This window comes from Engraulis encrasicolus, chromosome 20 (genome assembly GCF_034702125.1).
Source record: "Engraulis encrasicolus isolate BLACKSEA-1 chromosome 20, IST_EnEncr_1.0, whole genome shotgun sequence".
NCBI lineage: Eukaryota > Metazoa > Chordata > Actinopteri > Clupeiformes > Engraulidae > Engraulis > Engraulis encrasicolus.
Genome location: NC_085876.1, coordinates 25657732 through 25677480, shown reverse-complemented (window position 1 = coordinate 25677480; position 19749 = coordinate 25657732). Strand labels below are relative to the sequence as shown.

At 43.6% G+C, this 19749-nt stretch overlaps 1 protein-coding gene across 1 annotated transcript in view; it reads right to left on the bottom strand.

The window, feature by feature from the left end:
* epb41a (erythrocyte membrane protein band 4.1a) overlaps positions 1-19749 on the bottom strand; it is a 61676-nt gene that overhangs the window by 10981 nt on the left and 30946 nt on the right. Inside the window, exons 12-14 of the mRNA XM_063184867.1 lie at positions 6456-6584; positions 4712-4816; positions 2559-2642 (exon numbers count right to left, since the gene is read on the bottom strand). Of these exons, the coding sequence (XP_063040937.1) occupies positions 2559-2642; positions 4712-4816; positions 6456-6584 (318 nt within the window). The remainder of the gene's footprint in view (positions 1-2558; positions 2643-4711; positions 4817-6455; positions 6585-19749) is intronic.

Genomic DNA, 19749 nt, shown 5'->3' with positions numbered 1-19749 from the left:
GAGAAGAAACAGAGAGCGTGAGAAATGAGGGATAGAGAGATGGAGAGAAGAAACAGAGAGCGCGAGAAATGACGGATAGAGAGAAAAGAGAAAAGAGAGATGGAGAGAAATGAGAAAAGAGAATTGAGAGATGGATAGATGGAGAGAAGATCGAGAGATGAGAGATAGAGATAGAGATAGAGAGAAGAGCGAGAGTGTGACGGAGAGAAAAGACAAAAGAGAACGGAGAGATGTAGAGAAAGGGGAAAAAGAGAGATGATGATCATGAGGAAAGAGAAAGGAGAGATGGAGAGAAGAGTGAAGAGCGAGATGGAGAGAAAAGAGAGATAAAGAGAAAAGAGAGATGGAGAGAAAAAAGAGAAAGGACAGAAGGAAAGAAGTGCGAGAGAGATAGAGGAGGAGAAGAGGCAGATGGTAAAGGGAGGGGGAGGGAGGGAGAGAAATGGCCAGAGAATAAGAGAAAGAAGAGAGGTGTGGATAGAAAAAAATGAAAAATATAAAAGAGGGAGAGAGAGAGAGGTGGAAAGAAAAGGAACAGGAAGAGGAAGAGAGAACAGTAGAGATAGATAAAAGATAATTATGGAAAATAGAAAATTAGAAAAGAAGAAGAGAAGGAGAGAAAAAGAGATGAGGACACGGGGAAGGAAAATGAGACTCCTGATTTCACCGTCTCCCTCAATAACAGAGGGCAATCTCTGTGCAAAATGTTGCTATAATAGTCTGGCATTGTATGTAAATTGTACAATAATATTCCATAATGTTGCCGTAATATAATATTGCTGTTATCACTGGTGAAGCCTTTCAGAAAAGCCACATTCACCCACAGAGAGAAAACAATAATAAAAGAGAGTTTAATAGTCCTGGTGAACTTTTTCAAATCAGTTCAGTAAGGTAGCAGTGTCGACATAACAGGGGTGGAACGTTCAGCTGGTATGTCCACCAACTAAAACCTTTAAACTAAAGACACAGCCTTTACGATATGTTTGCCATAGCTGAATGGCAATGACTAAGCTGTAAATGTACAAAGGAAAAACGAATCTGGTGCCACGTTGGTTGAAACGATAGACATCCGCGTGGCACCAGATTCTTTTTCCTTTGTACTTATAATTTAGTCCTGCTCTGGTTGCACCAGATTGTTAATTCAGGTGCTGTTTCCACGTAGCAGGATATTTTTTTAGCAGGGTATTTTTTTCTCCTGTTTAGGTGTAAACGCAACATGTGGATAAAAATAAATCCTCCACAAATTCGTTTCAGCCCCCTAAATAGGATTTTTTTTCTCCTGCTTTTTATACCTGGATTTTAAATATCTGCTAGGTGTAAACGGAAGGCCAACACCAATGCAAAACCAATGCAACCAGGAGAAAAAAAATATCCACATATAAAAATATCAACCTACGTGGAAACAGCACCTTAGAAGCGCAAAGTGCGTATTTCCTTTGTTTCCACTGTAAATGTGTTTGCAGAGAATCTCTGTCATATTCATGTTTTAGTTTTGCTTATTCCCGTTAGCAAAGAAGCATTGCACAGGCAGGGGGATTGTGGACTATGAAGCAAACAAACCACAGAAATGTTTAAAAGCACAACTTTGCTTGTTTGGATGGTCGTCACATTCGCACAAATGAGATTCAAAGTTGACATTCCCCCATTTGAATGAGGGCCTGTGTTTGCTCTGAAAACATTACAACTTCAAGGTCAACGGAGCTGAATTGTAAACAACAAAAAACCTCTTCTTGGAGCTGATTGAAGGCGTTTAAGATTTCATCCAAAAGGCTCCCTCAGTTCACAGACATCAGATTTCACGCTTTTTGCAGTTTATATGGTAATTAGGAACTCAGTATAAACACCACATTTGATCCACCCAAAATGCTGTATTGAATTGCATTGAACAGTGTATTTGTTACCTCCGAGTTTTCACTGCCCCCCTGTCGATATGAGCTCCAGTACCTGTCGAGCTGAGCTACCAAGTCATTACAATGCACTACTGTTGAGGCCCTATGACTTAGCTTTGGACAAACCCATTTTTTTCTGTTGTTTCTGCTTTAGATGAAGTTCAAGAGTTTATTTGCCATGTCAACAAAGCTGATAGCCCACCATGTGAAGCCCCGCCTCCAACATGTTAAAATAGGTATAAACATATTAAATATATAAAAGTGTTAATTGTACACTATCACCACATGGGTGTAATAATAACACTGAAGGATCAGGAAGCGCGCTCAACACCTTGTCGTCTAATACTTTACACTGGGTGCTTCGTCAATGAATAAACTCAAATCTCAAAAGTAAGTGAACAAAGAAGCACTTATCAGATTTCTTTTTTCCTTTTTAATCGCTTCACATCACAGACGTTTCGGGCTTACACCCTTCTTCAGTGTGAAATGGCGATTGTAATAATAACACTACCATTAGTGATTTATGTCAGTCATTATAAGTGATTTTTGCCAATTTCTTGTCAGGGTGGGGCCACCACAAAATAGGCGGGCCGACTGAGGGGACTTCACCCGGAGCGCAACTCATTGTAGGACCGCCACTGCAGGGGCACACAATAACATTAATAATACCTTATCGTGGTCGATCTCTGTGTCTCCGGTGATGACGATCCGCTTCTCAATGCGGGTCTCCGAGATCCCTCCCTTCACCGTCTGCTTAAAGTGCAGAACAGAAGCGAACAGATACGCAGAGAAAGTAGAAGAAACAAAGAAAGAATGAGGGGACAGGAAGATAAACAGGAGGGAAAACAAAGCAAAATTGGAAGAGAGGGAAAACAAACAGAGGCATAAATTGCTTGAAGGACAGAAGGTGTGCTGTGTGTGTGTGTGTGTGTTGTGATGTTTTGCAGTGCAAGATCTGCTTTTGGTAGTCTAGGTTAGCGTTTTTCAACGGGGGCGGGGCCGTTGTCAGGCATATGATGATGTCAGGGGGACGTTGGGAGGCTTGTGATGAGGCCAAGGGGGCATTTGTTCAAAAAAGGTTGATAAACGCTAGTCTAGGTGAAAACAACAATCCGAACTGAGATTTGTGATACAGTATGGAAGATTACGTGTAAGAACTCAACACCACAACAACACAACACAACACCGTAGGTCAGAAAACTGGTGAAGAATTGCTTTTTTTGGGGGGATAGAGAACTTTACTGCTCTATGACCACGTTTATATATTTTTTCTTTTATTCCTAATTAATAATTTAGAATCAAGGAGTTCTGTCGAGTTCATATTGCACTTTCATTTAATTCTAAATTGTTAAGTGTTTACAGTTTGTAGAGTTAAGTTTGAATCAGAATTATATTGGGTTAATTCTGAATGGAATGCCTTGTATAAACGAGGCCTATGTTGTGATTTTTGGACAGTACCCAGTACAACACAGAATCTGATCAAAAAAGAGACAAATTTGCTTTTCATGTGCACAACGAGGTCTTGCACTAATGGCCTCTGCAGTGCTGCCATTCAATCATCCGTCATAATTACTGCACCCTCGACCTCGTTAGTGGGACCCCTCGTTAGAGAGACCTCATTAGTGGACCATGTGGGCAGCAGATGTGTGATGGGGAAGCCTGACGGGACAGCTGCTTAAGAGCTCTAAGGTGTCAGAATATGGATCGATGCCAACTCTTCTTTTTAGTCCGAGGGGAACAGAAGGTCATTTTCTGGCAAGTGTGGATTTGGACTGATGGGTTAAGAGCATGAGATGAGGTCCTGACTTGACTTGACCTGACTCGGACCTGCTTGTTACATCAGCAAGAATTAGCTGGTACTAAGATTAATTACCAAGGGCAAAGTGCAGTGAATGCACAACCTATGCCATATTGTTCAGTCAAACATGATGTTGATATAAGGGTGTGATGCTTTATCCACTTTGAGAAACACATTGTATTACTTTACATTAATGAACACTGCTGTAGTCTCTACACTTTATACAAGTTGCAAGGTATAGAAAGCCTTAGTCACGTTTCTCTATGTGACTTAAGATTTAAAAGACAATGAATGGGAGACCAAGAAAGGTCTCTCCCTTGATTCCCATTCATTGTTTTGTGGATCTTGGGTCAAATGGAGGGGTGTGACTTACCGGTGCGAATACACCGGCCGCGACAAGATCAAGTGACAGAGAATCGCTGGACTATGCATGCAGCAAGAACGATGCGGGCGATAGAAGCGACAGAGTTTGTCCGTTAAATGCAGAATGCAAGCATTACAACATTCCCATTGGTTGTGGCGGTCGTCACCGAACCGCATCATAGCTAATTTGCACAATATTAGCTCAAGTCCAAATACAAACTGTCCGTTAAATGCAGAATGCAAGCATTACAACATTCCCATTGGTTGTGGCGGCTGTCGCCGAACCGCATCACAGCTAATTTGCATAATATTAGCTCAAGTCCAACTACAAACTGTCAACTGTACAAGTCGCGCAAATCGCCTCTAGTCGCCCGATTCACTTTTGTTGTGCGACTCAATACAACGTCAATTACGTACTTCCGTCGCTCATGTCGCGCTTGGTCTATTCGTGCCTTTACGCCGTCTCTCATTACCACCACTTCATTCTTCACTCCACACTTTACTTTGTTTGGAGTGAACTTCAAAAGCGAGCCATCTCTAGAAAATGAAGTAAGAAGTCTAATCTTTACTTATAGAATAGGATTCACTTTTAGTCTCTCTTTATTGCCATGTAATGACATGGCTTTAAGGGGGATTGATTGTCCAGGGCATGGGGGCCAACCTTTGTGATCTGGGTGGTGGTGGTAGTGCTGATGGTCTCCGAGGTGATGGTCTGTGCGCTCAGCAGCATCCCAGTCTCCCTCTCTGCCACCGTGTCTACCGTCGACTGCAAGGGAGAGAAGGGACCAGACATCAGCAAGACTCAGGTCAGGACTCCAGCGTCAAAGGTGTTTGTTTGTGAAGATTCTTTTTCATCCAGTTTATCCAAAGAGTTATTTGTTGGAAGCAACTGGACGTTGTCTTTGAGGGTTGAAAGATGAGTTCCTCCTTCATCACAGCGGCTTCACCAGTTTATCAGTTCGTAAGTTGCTTTAGTCAAAAGTGTCTGCCAAATGTAATGTAATGTAATGTAAACATTTCTGGTCAATGTAGAGGGAATGTGTGTAGTTATAATTCTCTAAAACCCTCCCTTCACCACTTAAAAAGAGAATGACAATACAGTATACTGTACATAGTACTTCTAGAGAGGTACTGTATATTCCCACTACATCAGCCAGAACTGATGAAGCCAATGAGAATCTAAGTGTCTCTCAAGGACAAAGAAGAACTCCAGCTGCTTACAACTAAACTGTTACAACTAAACTGTAGGGTCAATAAGGTCAAAGATATTTTGTTGTGTCAAAAGTCACAAGGAGATACAGTAAGGCACTACAGTTCCCATAGTCCCCCAACTCAGAGCTCAATCAGTGTACAAATTCGAAAGGTTTTCTTGGACCTTATTGGTCTTGCCATCTGATTTCACTGTAAAGGTTAACTGGCCACACTATGTCTCTAAGTTGTAAAAGTGTCACTTGTTACAGTTTTGGCCAGGCAAGTATCTATCACTTGCTATGCAGTTGTTATTGATAATGCTAGAAAAGTAGACAAACAAAGTTTGGCTTGCTCATTGACATTCAATAGCCAATACTACTGATACAACCCAAGGGCCCGGGGCACTATAAAGTTCTAGGGTTACTGCAGTGTTTTTGATTCCAAAGTGTGAGAGTGTATTTGATTGTTTTAGTAGATAGCTAAATTGCCAGTTAAGCCCATATGAGATGAAGTGCATTATAAGATGAAGAGGTAGTTTCAAAGCATAAGGCACATAATAAAGGTAAGGCACTTAAAAACTTGTATCCCATTCCAAAAGAGGATGATAGACAGGATTTTCAGGTCTTCTATATGAAGAGATATAATAGAACACCAATCTTCAGAGGTAGTCAGAAGTACCATGACAACTATAGATGGTGAGAATGCATCTAACCCAATTTTTAGGTTGGAAGAAACAAGGAAAGGCAGACAAGCAACGAAGCTGCCAGAAAAGCAGAAGTGAAATATTCATGAGACTCAGTTCAACAAAATGACATTGTCATACATACAGTGTCTGGAGACAACCATGGTGAAATGTGAACTGAATGTACTGTAGGTGCGATGATAAATTAATGACATTGCACATACCATTCCAACACCATTTACAGCCAGACTCAATGGGGATATTGGTGGAGAGTAAAAGGAAATGCTGGAGGTGGGGGAGGATTTTGGAGGTAAACCAGGACACATTTTATTGGATTTTTGTTTCCGCGAAGGATGTTCAAGTTCACGATTTTAATGAGCTGTCTCCAGACTGTGAAACTCAGGCATGTTATTTCAAAAAGCTGCTTTCGGACCCCATTAGACAAAACCACACAGACCCACTTGAGGCAGACTCCTCTGCAGAACAGTCAAAATTATAATAGCTGAACTACGTTTCCCATCATGCCCCTCACCTGCGCCGCCTCGTACGTAATGGTCTTAGTTTCGGTGTGCACGATGGGGACCTCTTTGGTGACGACCTCCCCGCAGAGGGAGTTGGTGACATCAGAGATGGTGATTGTCTGAGTCTTCACGACAGGGGACTGTGAGAAAGGAGGAGTCAGGAGAGCCCAGTGAGCAGCGCCATTTTGATTTTGTTTTCTACTTCTGTAGCTATTCTTCTCCCACAACCCCTTACTGTAGGCTACTATCCTTGAATATCCTTGCAGAGTGTAGGTGTGAACGATATGATACACTGCAATGTACTTTCAAACTAATGTAAACACCATCTATGGTCTGACTCTGATTTTTCTTCTCCCCGCTTATCTGTATTGTAGGTCTGAATCTTCAACCCAGGGGACTGTGAGAGAAGAGTCAGAGCTTCCGCACACCGGCTCCGACAAAGTGCTGAGCACTGCTCAGCTAAAATTCGATTCCATTGTTTTCAATAGAACCACGCACACTGGTGCCGATGTCCGCAGACATTCCCCGATGTCGGATAGCAATTAGAGACAAGTTCTATTTTGTCGGCGCCGCCCGTTGACTATCAATGCAATGTTCGTGCGAAATTGGGTTTGGGGGTCCGAATTCTGTCGGAAGCAAAAGTGCGCCGCAGTGCTGTCGGAGCCAATGTGTGGCTGGCCTCAGGAGAGCCTAGTGAGCAGCGCCATTTTTATTTATTTTTATTTTTTTACTTCTGTAGCTATTCTTCTCCCAAAACCCCTTATTGTAGGTTATACTAGCCCTGAAAATTGTGAAGCGCGTGTGTGAACGATATAGCATTCACTCTCAGAAATAAAGGTACAGAACTCGTCGCTGTGGCAGTAACCTCAAGGGGAGTACCATTGTGTCGCTTGGGTGGCACCTCGAAAAAGAGGTGACAGATGCACATTGGTCGACATTGCAAAAAACTGAACGCACCTCATTTTTGGGGTACCAATCAAGCGACGCAATGGTGCTCCCCTTGAGGTTACTGCCACAGCGACGAGTTCTGTAGTACCTTTATTTCTGAGTGTTGGATATGCCATACTGTACTTTCAAACTAATGTAAATACCATCTATATGGTCTGACTCTCCCACACCCTCTTATCTGTATTGTAGGTCTGAATCTTCACCCACAGGGGACTGTGGAGAGAGGAGTAAGGAGAACTCCGTGAACAGTAAGCCATTTTGCTTTTTTTGTATTCTTCTCCCATACCGCCTTATCTGTAGGTTACTTCAAAGCTAAGAAGGTCACTGACCACATGCCCTCTGATGGTACCCTCAACACTCCTGCTGTTAACCTCATGGAGGGATATTTAAAGCTATGTAATCAGTGAGATATGCTATAGGCGAAAAAACGATTCTGGGGCCCTCATAAATGGCTTTTAATACTTTGGCAAAAGATTTACGGACATAAGGGAATACTTACTCCATAAAACCTTTCGGCAATAAAGCACTCTCCTTTCATTAATCCCATTTCATTTAAGAGAGTGGCAGGGGGAATAAGATGCCAGTTGTGAACGATTACATTTTTTTCCTCCTTTCTCTGATTCTCATCTTGATGAACATTTTGATCAATTTGGAAACCAAACAGAAAATAAATCTTCCTCCCATGGCAGAAACGAGGCCACTGAGTAGCACTGAGGTAGGTATCGCCGGAAAGGCAACTCTATTGAGACGCCAGACAGCGTGATGGATGGCCCAGTCACAGCAAGAGCGATCGGCCCAATCTTCTTATCTCTCCCAAGAGATGAAACCGGATCGGACACAGCAAAGGGTTCTCTTGGCGTGCTCTAGGGGGGTATGGACATCAAAACAAAGCCTCTAGGTCTTCCCACTGACAAATCACACCCAACATATTGCACGTATGCAAGCAGACATGGCCACACACGCACACACACAAACACACAGAATACATACATACACGCACACGTACTGACGCACACACACACTTGCACACACGCGCGCGCGCACACACACACACACACACACACACACACACACACACACACACACACACACACACACACACACACACACAGGAAAACAACAGACCTCCCTCAGCCCCTCCTGGACTTATACATGCAGATTATCCGAATCAAAGACTCTATAAATCACTTTGATTTCCCACATTGTCTTTGTGTTCACGCCTTTTTTTTGCACTGAAATCTTTTCATCTATGGGCATGGAGCCAAAGGCAAGAAATTTGATTTGAGAATGTTTTTGACATCCCTCTAAGTCGATGGACGCAAGATTTTCCGGAGCTACCAATATTGCAAAACGAGAGACAGAGAGTACGATGAGGGAAACAGGGTGAAGAAGAGAGAGACAAAGAGAGAGACGGAAAGAGAGAGGGACAGAGAGAGACAAAGACAGAGAGGGAAAGATAGAGGAACAGACAGACGTAAAAAAAAGTAGAAACAGCAAGACAGAGAGGGAGAAGAACAGAACGGAGACAGATAGAGAGACAGAGAGTGAGAGAGTCAGACAACGAGAGAACAACAGAACAGAGTCGAGAGAAAGGGAGGAGACTGCCAAAGAAAAACAGAAGACTAGAACAAAGGCAGAAGGCAAGAGAGAGAAAGTGTGGAGAGATAGAGAAGAGAGAAGAAAAGAACGGAGGCAGAGGCGTGACAGCAGGCGTGCCGCGCCGCTGGCTGGACGTGTTTTTACTGCCGAGTAGCTTCCTCTCCGGGCTTCTCGGCACGACAGCGTGCTTAATTACAACAACCCGGAAGGTTCCTTGACTCTTCCAGAGCAGCAGTTTCCACCCGAAAAACAAGGTGTACTGTATGCGTGTGTGTGTGTGTGTGTGTGTGTGTGTGTGTGTGTGTGTGTGTGTGTGTGTGTGTGTGTGTGTGTGTGTGAGAGAGAGAGAGAGAGAGAGAGAGAGAGAGAGAGAGAGAGAGAGAGAGAGAGAGAGAGAGAGAAAGAGAAAGAAAGAGAGAGAGTGTGCATATGTGCGTGTGTGCGTGCAACAGAACCGCTGCAACACTTAAACAGATACACAGGATTTCTCATTAGCAAGGGTTGAAGTGTGTATGTGGTGTGTAGACAGTCAGTGAGTTTCAATTTTTAAAATTAAAAAAGGGAAAAAAGCAGTGTCTGGAATGTCCTAATAAAGGATTTGGATTCTGTAATCTAGGCATACCTACATTGCCATATTAAAAATAAATAAAAAGTGAAAAGAAAAAACGGAAAATATGACTGCACATGAAGACCTACGTCTTAGCCAATCATTAGGCAGATTATTATTATTATTCTACAGGGCAAGTACTAAATTGAATCTCAGCTGACGTGCGTCCATGTCAGCTTCCCGAAAAACTCCCTCCTTTGACCTTTTGGAAAAACAAGAAAACAAGTGATGATGTGCACATCAATATTATTGACGACTGCATGGACGTGAACCTTGGCACTGCAGGGGGACTTTTCCCCAGCTTTTCCAGCATCAAACAGCAATTTCACAGTGATTGCCTGGCGTCCTCGCATTTCACTTTGATCACATAGATCAATCACATGTGTCCAGCGTTTTGCTGAAGCAGAGAGGTGCTGAATGGCCTTTGGCAGATCTCATGAACCACATCATGCTGTGTAGCCCTGGAACTATGTGTTATGCCCAAATGCCTCTAGCATGGTTATAACTGATTGTGCTCATGACCGTAACTACCATTGAGGACACAGAGGTCATGTCCTCAGTATTTTTTTCAGGAATGTAAAATGTATCTATGATGAAAATCGATATATATGATCAACAATAATAAATTCGGTCTGTATATGCCAGCCCCATTTGTCCTCAAGGTAGTGATTAATGAAAACAAACTTAAGAGTTTGACTGAAGAGCATTCTAAATGTACAGTATGCAGTACAGCACACAGCATTTGACCTCTGTATTTGAAGAAGGCAGAAAAATGTCTCAGATTTCCATTCCTTAAGTCTTGTTACCTTACTGCAGTATTATAGTTGTCTTCTGAGGGTTGATGTGTTTATTCATATAATAAATTATAATAACATGGATGAGAGTGTTAAGATGATTTGATTGACTGCCTCTAATTTTCTCAAGGGTAGGTATGGAATGATTGATTAGTTCAAATATGGCAGCTCATTACAGCAAAAGCTCAAATACCCATCTTATATAAAATCCACATAGGCTACCATACAACAATCTATTGAGTCTTTTATCATTTTAAATGTAAAAAAAACGAATGCATGAATAAATAGTATTGACTTGTCTTTGTGGAAATATTTGAGTTTGGGTAGGTTCAAAAATATTTCACTTATCATCCCTTAAGGCTGCATTTTATACCTAAACTCTTTGCCTGAACACACCTGAAATACTAATGAATGTATACACATAGGTATTTGTGTGCGTGTTTGTGGGCGTGTGTGTGTGTGCATGTGTGTGTGCGTGTGCGCGCCTGCGTATGCGTGCGTGTGTGTGTGTGTGCGTGTGCGCGTGCTCGCGTGTGTGTGTGCTGACAGCTGACACCACCATCCCTGAAGTAAACTCATACTGTAGACTTAGCATCATACATTTCAACAAAAATAAATCTTTTTTTCAGTTCTTTTGAGCTCCCTTGCTGATTCACACATTACGACTTTGTGCAATGTATTCCGGCATGGCTAATTTATTCCAGGTTCTCACATCATTGTCTACAAAGCAACTTAGACTGCTCAACTTCGCTGTAACATTCTCTTTCAGCAGATTTGTTATCTCCCCAGTCTTTTTCCCAGTCTTGCTACTTTCACATTCTATCTCACTGTTATTCTCTACAGGGACAAAGCTAATTGGCTTGCACTTCATTTTACCGTCCCTCTTTGTGACATTTAGATACTGAAGTCAAGGGGAGGAGAACTCGACCTTCCTCCTTGCTTACAGTAAGAGCCTAATGATTCATCACAATATCTAGCATTAAATGTACTTGCACAGTAGTATAGGGATAGGTGTGTACCATGTAGTTTGTGGTATGTGGTAGGTATGTACCATGTTGCTTGTAAGTACATCATATTGTGTTATACACATGTTATTTCATGTAGGTATTGGGCCATCATAAAAAGGGGAACAGTAAAATGAAGTGTTACCGCTGATTGTAGCAATACGCACTGCTAACTAAAAAGCACAATACAAGAGTTAGTGGCACTAACAGAAGAGCTGGTCAACTAATGGCTGCTTTGGCCAAATGTTAAGCCCACAGGTAAACACGTAATCAAGTAAACAAGAATGTCCTGCAAGAAGGGTTCATTTGGGAACAAGTTTAAGGCCATTCAAGTTCAGCAGGAAAACAGGATGGTGTAACACGAAGAAACATCTGCTGTTGTTGTTTTTCTTTTCTCTTTTCTTTAGTGTTTGAAGCTGCTCAAGAGGTGGGTCCTAAGGGGTTGTCCTGTTCATGCCTGAACATAAACCACAGTGGTACATGCAGATGCTGTACAATATCAGAGAAAGAGGAATATACTGTATGAGAAGGCTCACTCCCATAGACACCCACGATGGCCAACTAGCTGCAGTTCCACCCGGACAAGTGAACAATGAATGGGTTTCAATGGAGCTGCTTAAAATACATATGTTTTTCCTCATTTACTTTTTTGACCTGAAATATTAATATTACATAATAATGCCCTACCCTGGTGGAAAAAACTAAACACCCACATAACTTCATAACTTCATAACTCTTAGAAAGGGCCTAATTCCAACCATAGTTCTCAAGTCAAGTCAAGTGTACACAAATCTATGTACCAGGGTAAGCACATAAGTTTGAAATTGCATTTGACTAGTCTCCAATGTGCTATTCTCAACAGGGAATTTGTATTCAAGACGTTGATGACTGGAAATTGGAGCAAAATACATTTTCGCATTTAGCCAAATTGATTGAGGTTTCCCAGTCATTACTTGCCCGCGGTCGCCATCTAGGTAGAACTGCCTGTTTTTGAGGAAACAATCGGAGCCAATGGGAATGACCCTTCTCATATATTCCACTTTCTCTGACAATATCTCTGACTCTGTGAGCATAGATATGTAACATCAGATCTATTGTTCTACATCTATTCTCTGTGAGAAGGTGACACAATATGTGAGATGACCCTCTATCCCTGCCATTAGCTAGCACAAACACATGGCTAGCAGATATGTATTAAATAAAGATCAAGTCTTTTACATATGGTTGCTATGAAGATAACGGTACCATCTCTCTATCTGAATGTGTACTTACATCCACTCCTCATGTCTAATGTATGTACTTAGTGTTACTAGATGTACAGGGTAAGACTACTCTATGGCCTAAATCAGTGTTTTCCAACCTTTTTTACCACGCATAACCCCAAGTCTTTTCCGTTGCTCCATGAGTACCCCTTCACTCGTGCTTCATATCTCTTCCTCTTCCAAAGTGACTGTGCTCCATACATATGTTATTATTCCATTTTCCAAGTACCTCCGCAGTGTGCTCACATACTCCTAGTGATGCACGTACCCCTGGTTGGGAAACACTGAAACCTAAATGACAAGAATAGGCCCGCTGCTGAAGAATGGAAGAGATACATCAGAAGCCAGATGTACAGTATCACTGCTAACTGACAAAGAGTTCATTGTAGTATTTTTTTTGTATAATCCTGCTTGTTTTTGAAGAAAAAAAAAACATCACACTGCCAAATTTTTATCCAGTGAAGAAAATAGTTCTATGCCTTTGAAAAATACTCCAAAAATATCCTGATGAAGATATCTCTAAAACTTCACAAATGAGTTTTAGAGACCTAGCAGGAGAACATTTCCCCAGTCGATTGTCCTCAGCTTTATCCTCATGCGCTGTACCTCACGTCGCCTGGACGCCTGGAAAATGACGGTCCTCAAGTCAGTGGAAATCATACGAGGAAGTTTCAAGATGAATCAGGAAGCAAATATTCAGATCTTCCCACAAGCTTTTCAAAATGGAGAAGGTGGACTGATGTTACCCTACGATTGGCTTTGGGAGGAGAATAAACAATAGCCTGACAGCATTCTTCTGTGATCGTTGTAGGATAAGGAGAGGACGTTGCCTGAGAAGTGTCCTAGGATTGACTTGTCTTGGAGTCTTCGCCTCATTGGCTGTTCCAAATGAATGTCAAATGAAGATAAGCCACCACAGAGTGAGGGCCACCACCAGCAGGCCAGAGAGGAAGAAGGATGCACGTTGGGGCTGAAGCAGCATGGGATACATCTGGCACATCGTGGAGGACCACCACCTTCCCTGCTCCTCCCAGTCAGGAAATGATATGGAAACTCTGACCGTGTGCTGCATGGGCAAGAGCTGCTCACCGTCACTGTTGTCATAGCAGGAGTACCCATCATCAACATCCTCGTCCTCAGTGTCATAGCTCTCATCATCGGTGAAGTCGATCTCACAGTCTTCCTCATCTTCCTCGTCTTCCTCCTTCTGAGGAGGAAGTGGTGGGCCGCCAGGGGCGGAGCCCCACCTGACCCCCCTTACCTGCTCTCTGGTCCTCTGCCACAAGCCACGCCTCCCTCGCTGCGCCACGGCAACGGGGGACCAAGAGAGACAGAGAGACAATGAACAGACATGTGGAGACGGACACGATGGACACATGGATGGGGAAAGAAGAGGAGGAGGAGGACAGGGAGGGAGGGAAGTGGGGAAGAGAGGAGGGCAGGTGTGTTGAGGCCTTCTATTTTTTGGAAAATAGTTCATCTAAAAATAAGTTAAGTTATTATAATTACTAAGGACAGCAAAAGCCTTAACGATTGAAGTTAACGATTGAACTTCAGCTTCAGGATCTAGTATTGATAAAAGTATATCCGTAGAACCTTTAGCTATTTCAGTGATCTCTAGGCTAGGCTATTCAATGTTTAAAGGTATCTGTGGGGTGGTGGGGTGCTTTAAATAAATAATAATAATAAAAAACAATGGAGGGGGATCTGTGTTGGAGTGGCAGGACCAGACCCACCCCATCCCCCACACCTCTCCCCCAACATGTCACAGCAGCAGCAGCAACAGCAGCCCATGGCAGCGACAGCGGCAGAGGCAGAGGCAGCCCAGCTCTTGGGGGAGAAAAGTTTTATGGCAGATATGACTACTGTAGAAAACAGAAAACTTTGGCAAAAGGCATTTTTCTGTCAGACTTGAGAGCCTTTAGTGCAAACCCAATTGGCAGTGCAGAGTGTTTTTTGACACCGAAAGGGGTGGGGGGGAATGAGGAATGCCATAAAAACCTGCGGGGGTTTGGGTTGTCCATTCGACCACTGTGCGTAGCGAGGTTTGATGACACAGCTGAACTGCAGCAGGTCTCGGTCCGACTCTGGTCTGGAGCTGGTTTTACAACTGATTTGGAGCTGAGCTTTTGCTGGGCAGTATGTTTCAGAAAGTTTTAAAAAGCTAAGAAATGTGTTTTTTGTCGAGTTAAGCCGCCGTGTTCATTAGACGTCATTACACATGTGCTCTTTAATTTGGCCACTAAGGGTGTCTGAGTGAATTGGTCCTAAGTGCAAAGTCAGGAGGTTAGAGTATTTAGAATAGCGTCGCTGTGTTGAATCTGTCATGGCTATCATAAATATAAAATCTGTAAGGGGTCCAGGTGTGAGTCTGTGCTCGTGTATAAAAGTGCTAAATCTCTGAACTGAGTCTATCTGTCAGTGTGTGTGTGTGTGTATGTGTGTGTGCTAAAACCTCTGTGTTCAGACGAATATATCTATCTGTCAGTGAGTGTGTATGTGTGTATAATGTGTTAAAACCTCTGTGTTCAGACCAATATGTGTTCAACAAGTGTTGTAGGAAAAAGGAATTAGTCTCAGGTCTGCGAATGAAACTGTGTTTTAAAAGTCTCAATCATGGATGCCCGAGAGGTCTGAGCCTTTCTGGAATCTTCTTTGCACACCCCAGGAATTAGCAAAGGGGAAGGAGGAGGGGGAGGGGAGTGGGAAGGAGGTGAAGGGGGAGAGCATGGAAGAGACTGAGAGAAAGGGAATGACTAGTTATAGAAAGAGGAAGAAGAAGAAGAAGAAGAAGAAGAAGAAGAAGAAGAAGAAGAAGAAGAAGAAGAAGAAGAAGAAGAAGAAGAAGAAGAAGAAGAAGAAGAAGAAGAAGCAGAAGAAGAAGAAGAAGAAGAAGAAGAAGAAGAAGAAGAAGAAGAAGAGGAAGAGGAAGAAGAAGAAAGGCAGAGCAAGAGAGAGAGAAAGACAGGACACAAAACATTCACCCAACCAGTGGGAAGACAGGACGTGGGAAGAGAGGGAGAAAGGGGGAGAAGACAATGACATGAGAGTGAGGAGCAGGGGTCAGTCTTTGGCTCTTTACTCTCCATCTGTTCCTCATTCAAAAAATTCTCTTCAAAACTCTTCTCAGCCTTTTTTTATCTCGTTTTGTATCCCCTATGATCGTTTGATGATCATAGTCATTAATAGTGCATGCATGTTTTTTTTGCTTCTGTGGGTTAAAAATGACCAATAAACCATAAAAACAAAAAGCCATGCCAGCCGTTGGCAGATGAACGAAGCAGGACGATTTTCAAGCCATTCAGAGAGCAGAGGTAGCGATAGTGGAGAAAGGGTGGACTCTTATCTTATGACGCGAGCTCAGATTTGAAAGCCAGGCCAGGCGGTGCTAGCCTGTAGCTCCGGAGCCCCCTGGTGGAGCGGGGCTACACACACTACCGTCTGGTAGCGCTGCCATTAACGTGCTCTTCTTGAGTAGAAAATAAACAGAGCATTTATTGCTTAAATATCAACGGCAGCTCACATTGATGAGTCACAGAACAGATTCTAGACAATATTGACTCTTTAGAGATGAACAGAAAACGTTTTTGGAGGAATTTGTTGGTGGTGAGTTGCAATAAATTATTTTCTGACAAGAGAAGAGCATGTTAACGGCAGTGCTACCAGACGGTGTTTGTGTACACACACGCACCGTCGGTGAGAACCAGGCTAAGGCAGCGCAGCTGTAATGAGGAAGGAAGGTGAGGCTGGCTGCCCTCGCATGAACCCTGAGCCATGGCCACAAAGCAGCTGCTTGCTTTAAGCCTTTACAGTAGAGACTACACCAACCATACAGTGGCACTTTGCTGCAGCAGCACACACACACACACACCATTCTTTATGCACATAAAGAAACAGCACGTAGGTTTGTGTCTGTGAAAGAATCTCATTCTACCAGGTCGTGGTAGTCAATGGAGTTAAGCTCGAAGGCACTAGACTTCTCTTGGAGATTGAATGGTTCACCTTTCATCCAAAGACAAGCCTCTCCAGTTCCAACAAGATTCAGTAGCAAACCAGTAAACCTGGCAATAGTGGTAAATCAGCTAATAAAACAGACAGGATCCTTAATTTTCATAACTAACGTGATGCCTGGAGGTCGTCTATTAGCAAGTCTACCACTTTCTGAAGGCTCGCTCATAACTGTAGAACACATTTGGATGAAAGGTGAACTGTTGTCAAACTCCAGAAATAAGTTTAAAACGACTTAGAGCTTCATTCCGTTGACTACCATAAACATGTAGCTTCAACTCTCTGGTTGGGTTACCAGATAGCAATACACTCACCATGACATGGACCACAGCACACAGCACACAGTGCGTGGACGCACACGCACACACAGACACACAGACACACAGACACACAGACACACAGACACACACACACACACACACACACACACACACACACGGCTGGACTGGCCATCTGGCATAGAGGGCATTTCCCGGTGGGCCCCACATTCTGGCTGGCCTGTATTTCAGAAATGTATTTCTGAAAATAGGTGCCCACGAAGGTGTGGGGCCCACTGGTGAGTCAGTTCTGCGCCACTAATTATGAAGGGCCCCTTTAACCCAAAAGTGCCCAGGCCCTATTTCTCCCCCAGAATACACACACACACACACACACACACACACACACACACACACACACACACACACACACACACACACACACACACACACACACACACACACACACACACACACACTGACTGTGGTCCAGGCCATGGTGGCTGAGTACTATATGGGGTGGAGATGAGGCAGCCTATCTGTGCTTTACTCAACGAACCGAACCAGGCAGGTGCAGAAAAGACCAAATTCGAGTTACCTCAGACGCAACACCCACCAAAACCCTATACGAGGGAGAGTACGTGGAGGATTGCACCTATAGACACACAATAAACATACACACACACACACACACGGGCACACAAATACACGCACGCACACACACACGCACACACACACACACAAATGTACATCTTCAGTAAATTCTGTCTATGAGACGCCCTAACGCAAACTCCCAGTATACAGTACATGAACAGTCAAGAATTGAAATATCAGGTTTGGCCAATATACACAAACATTCTGCATAACAGGCATAAAATAGTCAGCTTTGCGCATACTTTACAAACACACAAACACCGCTCCACTCCCACCCCACCCACACCCACACACAGACACACAGACACACAGACACACACACACACACACACACACACACACACAACCCAGTATGATGACGGAAAGACATCAACAAAAGTTTCCCATAGTCTGTGAACAGCCTGATGTGCTCAGACACACGTGAAAACCATCTCACATAGTCTGTCATTGTTCAGCACATACCGGTACAAACAGTTTCTTCTACTGTAAACACCAGAGAAAAAGTATGCATATATGCCCACACTCACACTCACACACACACACACACACACACACACACACACACACACACACACACACACACACACACACACACACACACACAAACATACACAAACACACACACACACACATGTAGCCCTCACCAAGCTCACAATAGCAAAGCGCACAAAAAGGACAGAATTAATCAGCTTCCTAAGTCATAACAGAACCGAGGCAGCACAAATCATTCATCGACACCGCGGTTCGTTCATGCCCTCTAGCAAACAGCCGATCCAATAATAAGGCACAGATTTGACAGAGAGAGAGAGAGAGAGAGAAAGACAGAGAAAGAGAGAGAAAGAGAGAGAGAGAGAGAGAGAGAGAGAGAGAGAGAGAGAGAGAGAGAGAGAGAGAGAGAGAGAGAGAGAGAGACAGAGAACGTGAGCTGCACCCGGAATTTCAACTCCAGGCGCCCCCTTGTGGTAAAAGGCAGTCAGTACAAGGCAAGGGAAGTACCAGCAGCAGATTGAGCCGTGACGAGATGGCATCACTGCCTCCCTCCACTGCCAGAGAGCTGCTTTGGTTGAGGTAGTAACAGGAGTAGTTGCATGACATTTAGCTGGCATTTCTATAATAAAAAAAAATACAAGTAGGGGGCATTGATAACAGTCCTTGGTCCAAAGTTGGCTTTAATGCCTTGCTGAAGGCCATTTCAGCCATGGATGGAGCTGTAGGGATTGGTACTCTCTGAGTGGGATTTGAACCTGCAACCCTAGGATTCCAAGACCAACTGCCTAAGCATTAGTCCACGCCTGCCCTTGATAAGATGATATCTCTGCTATACTACGCACACAAATGCATGACTGCATAGGCCCTTCGGCCAGACTGCAAGAAAGGCCCCCCTCCATGGTTGCTGCTAGTTTTATGCCAATAGATAAAGACCCCATGTTGTTGGGGATTTGGGAATTTGTCCCCTGAGAAAATGTGAAAATAAAGTTGCCAATAGTGCAATATGTAATAGAGGCTTGTGCTTGGTTCTTTGGGGCCCCTGTGCCTGGGCCCGGTAGGCCGATGCAGTAACCCCATCCATGACGACGCCATTCTGCACTGGCAGACAGCTGCCTGCGTTGATTTGGTCCCCACTGTGCTCTGCCACAGGTCCCTCATCGTGATGGATGCCTGATAATACAAGGGCTTCACCAACCGTAATTTGGGGTGACACAATGATGGATCGGTTTTGAGGGAAGACGGTAAATACACACCGTCAGGAGAAAAAAAAACCCAAACAACACCTCCAGCACCTCAACAACAAGCAAACGGACAACTAAATTAACCCTAACACACACGTCCTGGAATGGATGACAGATGGTAGAAAGCTGAATACGTGAACACCTGAACTCAACACTACTGAGCCTCTGAAGAGAACCTGGGAGACTGGGGGCGTACGCGTGCGTGCATGCGGGTGGGTATGTGTGTTTGTGTGTGACCATTTGTGCATGACTGTGTGTGTGTGTGTGTGTGTGTGTGTGTGTGTGTGTGTGTGTGTGTGTGTGTGTGTGTGTGTGTGTGTGTGTGTGTGTGTGTGCAGTCACCCCTTGCTTGGATGCTAATCTGTTGTATCTACATGTACAATGTACAGAATATAAGTGTGTGTACTCATGCAAGTGTGCATAAAGGAATATGTCTGAATGC